Source organism: Mastomys coucha, unplaced genomic scaffold (genome assembly GCF_008632895.1).
Source record: "Mastomys coucha isolate ucsf_1 unplaced genomic scaffold, UCSF_Mcou_1 pScaffold22, whole genome shotgun sequence".
Taxonomy (NCBI): domain Eukaryota; kingdom Metazoa; phylum Chordata; class Mammalia; order Rodentia; family Muridae; genus Mastomys; species Mastomys coucha.
Window position 1 is genome coordinate 156,094,990 of NW_022196905.1, and position 4,283 is coordinate 156,099,272.

Consider the following 4,283-nt stretch of genomic DNA (forward strand, 5'->3'; position numbering starts at 1 on the left):
CCAGGACAGCCAGGGCTATACAGAGAAACCCTGTCTCGAAAAACAAAACAAAACAAAAACAAAAAAACAAAAACAACAACAAAAAAAGAGTTTATCCTAAAGAAGATTCCAGACAAATGGTCAGGGAGCTAGACAGGACTGTACAGGGCACAGGAAATAAGATGTCCTCCCATTGGACACGGCCTGCTGTCTCGGGGAAGAGCAGCTTTGGTGGCCAGAGGCTCTCATGGAAATATGGCTTATTGGTGCTCCTTGTGGAGGGAGGCAGAAGGCATGTGATCTCAGTTTCTCCAGCAGAGTGTGGCCGAGGGAACGCTCTGGGGCCTCCAAATTCAGCCTTTAGTGGCCCTGTAGTGTTCATTTTGTCCCTTGAGAAACAGAACCGCTGTGTGAAGAAGCTCAGGCTAGCTCACTGAGTTGTAAGAAGCCATCTGAAAAGAATAATAACCTGCTCTCCCAACCCCCAGTTTCCACTGCCAGGACACTGCACACGTGACTCGAGCTATGGCGACATTCCTACCTTGGCAGAGCCTCCAAAAGAATATAGTAGCTTAGAGATTCCCAGCCAACACCAGGGAGGGCAGAACAACCTGCCAAGCCCAGGAGAACTGGCCTGTGCTGGCTCCCTACTGCTTCAACACCTCCTGCATGGGTAGTGGCTTGTTACACAGCAATGACTAACAGGTTCACCAAATGAGTTGGAGTTTCTGTTATTTTAACAGCGTCCTAACTTCTTTTTCTACGGGTTAGAGTTAAAGTGCTAACATCTGTTGGTAATGGAAAACCCAACTCACATGGTACTGCACTGACTCTTTACCAAGTCTCTGGTTAGGATGGGTTAATGGGTCTAAGACGCCCTTAGGCTCTTCTCACTTCGGTCATGCTTCTGTCCCCAGCAAGAATTCATTCCTCCAGCTACCACCTCTGGTCGTCTGGTGTCTGAAAGGAGATTACAAAGCAGTAGGCAGTACCTCCAGACAACAGCATCCATTCTTTCTTAGGAGCAAGGAAACCCTCCCTAAACAGCTTCCCAGAAAGTTCCTCTCAGTATTAATTAGCAAGTCAGTCACTTGCTAGAATGAATGGTATCAGCTGGAGGGAGCCAGAGAGTCCTGAGTCCCACAAAGGGCGGAAGGCTCAGAGGATGAACTCATGCACTCCTGTTGTACCACTAGGAAAGTGCTTTGCTCTGTATGAAGAATAAGGGGGACATGGGGACTCACTCCTAAATCCCAACATTTCAGAGGCTGAGGCAGGATGTTTGTATGGAGTTTGAAGCTAGCCTAGGATGAAGATTCTGTCTCAAAAAATCCAAACAAGAAAAAAGGAAGGAAGGAAGGAAGGAAATGAAACATCCCTCCGACTAGAACAGACATTCTCAAATGATAGGAAGCCTTTATCCTGAGACAGGTCTGTGCCAGGAATTGTAATTGCCCACCAGAAGTCTACAATTTGGTCCAGCAGTATGGGGTCATAGTAGGAAAGAGACAGCACCACCAGAGAGACACATGAACAGCACCGTCAGGTCCACAGGACCATTGATGCAGAGGTCAGCAGCTAGTCCCTAGACACAGAGGCCTGCTGTCCTCAAGAGTCCACACCTCAGCTAGGAGTACCAACTCCACCAGGCTCACAGCAAGTCCTGGAAGGCCAGAGAGAAAACATTTTGCCCTGAGGCTGGCTGGGTGTCTGTAGTCGGTGCTGAGACACTGGTGTAAGAACTTAGACGGAGAGCAAAGCTGACGGCCGTGGTGGCTCAAGAGGTCTGTTAAGTTATTGACATGTGTCTAAATCCAAACCATAGCAATGCCAGATCTCCTCCACACCCTGTCAGAATGGCCTCAAATACATTCCTAATCCCCAGGTCTGGTGCTCCTGATCGGCCACTGCAGATCCCCAGTCTCTAGTTCTACAGTTATCTGAAGCAAAAGCAAGGGATGTGGAAGCAGTAAATATCAGCTAGATTAGGGCTGAGACAGGTAAGGAAGGTTGTCCTGCTGTGTGCCACTTCACACCTGGGCCGCAAAGAACGCCCTTCCCTGGGACTGGGGGTGCCAGCCATGGTGATATAGCTGAAGGTAGGTAGACAGGGGACTAGACCACAAGGTAAAACCCAGGACTGCGGAGGGTCTTCCCAGAGGCCTGGTTTCTGGAAGGCAGGACAGAGATCAGGGCTCCAGCAGCAGGTAGAGAGTCGTGAGTCACGAGAGAGAGCTGGATCAGGACACATTTGGTTCGGTCTCCAAGGGAGTCAGTCCCAAAAGGGGTGGTGGTGTTCGCACCCGGTAGCCACCTGAGGATCCTGTGTCTTCTGTCCACTCCAAGGCAGGAGGTGTGACCCGCAGGCCTAAGGGACCCAGGCCCACCGCACCCGCCATCGCATCCTGGGCTCCCGGCCAGGCTTCCTTTCTAGAACGGGAGTGAACGGGGCGGAGGGTGTGTGTGGGGTAGACCAGCACCGGGCGAGCCACGCGGGGGCGACGACAGCGCCCTCCCGCCCCGCGGGGAGGCGGAAGCAACAGGGCGGCGGCGCGCGCTAGGGAGTCGCGGCGCGCGCCGGGCCGGGGCCGGGGCGGGGGCGGGGGCTGCGGCTCGCGCATGCTCACACGCGCCCGTGACGCGCGGGGCGCAGCGGGGCAGAGCCGGCTCCAGAGGCGCGGCGGCCGCGGGAGGAGCAGGCGCGGAGCATCGAGCGCAGGCCGCGCCGGCCCGACGGGAGCAGCGCGGGGCGCGGGCCGCCTCCTCCGAGCCGCCTGCGCGCGGGCGGGCCGAGACCCTTGGCCGCCGCCGGCGGGGTATGAGCGCGGAGGGGCCGCGGCCGCCCCCCGCGCCGCTCAGGCCGTGACCGGGCGGGGGGCGGCTGCGCCTGTGTCCGCAGCCCAGGGGCTCGCGGAGCCGGGAGCGACCACCATGGACTGCAGCCTACTGAGGACGCTCGTGCGCAGATACGTGAGTGGCGCTCGGTGATGGGGTCGGGGCCGGGGTCGGGGTTCAGGCCCGGAACGTCCCGCCGACGGCTCCCCGCCGCGCTCCACCTGCGCTCAGCCAGGCCCACCCGGAAGGCAGTTGCAGCCGGGTCGATCCCGGGGTCGAGGGACATCCATCCTCCGGAGTTGCGCTCAGCTACCGCGGGGCGGGCCGGCGCGGGGACCGGGACCGGCTGGGACGTGGGTACGGGGCTGCGGGGAAGCGGGGAGCCTCCACCGAGGAGTCAGAAGTGAAGTTTGCCATCTCTGAAAGTAGCCAGCCAGGTCCGAGTGCGCAGTTCCCGGCTCCCCTGGATGTCGCTGCGCGGTTAGTGACGGAGTACCTCGCCAGGGGAGACCAGGGAGCTGGCAGCCATCAGTCGGGACGGAGCAAAGTGGGTGTGTGTACAGAAAGGAGAGAATCTGCCCCGGGACAGCTTGTCTTCCCTAAGCTGGACACAAGGACCTATTGTCCGGCAGCTGGCGCCCGGTAGTCACAGGTTTGAGGAGCGCGTGCTGAAAGCGGGCTAGGTACGGAGGGGGCCCGAGCCGGCTCTTTGTGGCTTCTCTGAGCGGGACACTTGGCCTTGGATGTGGGTTTTTCTGAAGGGAAATTTACCCGGTTTTTTTCTTCCTTTTCTGGTTAATTTCCTTCCAACTTTGGCCTTCCAGTAAGAAAAGAATGAGACTGGGAAGCGAAAGGAGGAGAGGTGGTCTTCTTGGTCCCTGTAGACATTCTCCATGGACCCGCCAACTTCCCAGAGTCACAGGACTCATTTTCATCCCTGGTGCTTCCACAGTGCCCTTAGGCAAGCCTTCAGCTCTTTTATATTAACTTAATCTAGGTATATTTCAGGTTAATTTCTTTTTGCTGTGCTAGTCTACTTTTTGGTTTTTCGAGACAGGGTTTCTCTGTGTAGCCCTGGCTGTCCTGGAACTCAACTCTGTAGACTGCCTGGCGCTAGTCTACTTTTGAAGTGGTATTTTCTGCGGATATTCCATAACGAACTCTGCCATGCTTAATTATTTGATAATGCACCTGGAATGTAAGTTATGGAATGTTATTCTTTCTGGTCATGTCATTTTTCCCTCCTTGCTTGCAGTGTGTTCTCTCAACTCCTCTGCCACACGCCTGTACACAACTACTTTTACCTAGGATTTTAAACTCGGAGTCTAAGCCATGAAATTAATTTGACTTTTCCCTGAAACAGTTATGGTTGATTTTCTTATAATGTGCTTATCTTCCAAGATGTGAGGTTAAATTATATTTTCTTTTGTAAGAGGAGAAAAAGAGATTGGATTTTTTTTTTTTTTTTT

At 54.9% G+C, this 4,283-nt stretch overlaps 1 protein-coding gene and 1 long non-coding RNA gene across 6 annotated transcripts in view; both read left to right on the top strand.

Moving 5' to 3' along the window:
* The first annotated feature begins 2,619 nt into the window (after window positions 1-2,619).
* The window catches only part of Atp11a (ATPase phospholipid transporting 11A), a 110,033-nt gene continuing 108,369 nt past the window's right edge, over window positions 2,620-4,283 (top strand). For all 4 annotated transcript variants that reach the window (XM_031339086.1, XM_031339087.1, XM_031339089.1 and 1 more), the window contains exon 1: window positions 2,620-2,949. In XM_031339086.1, coding sequence (XP_031194946.1) covers window positions 2,911-2,949 — 39 coding nt within the window. In that variant the 5' untranslated portion in view covers window positions 2,620-2,910. The remainder of the gene's footprint in view (window positions 2,950-4,283) is intronic.
* The window catches only part of LOC116068923, a 28,035-nt gene continuing 26,836 nt past the window's right edge, over window positions 3,085-4,283 (top strand). Inside the window, exon 1 of one of the 2 annotated variants that reach the window (XR_004109754.1) lies at window positions 3,085-3,171. This is a non-coding gene — a long non-coding RNA (uncharacterized LOC116068923). The other variant, XR_004109755.1, reaches the window with a different exon arrangement.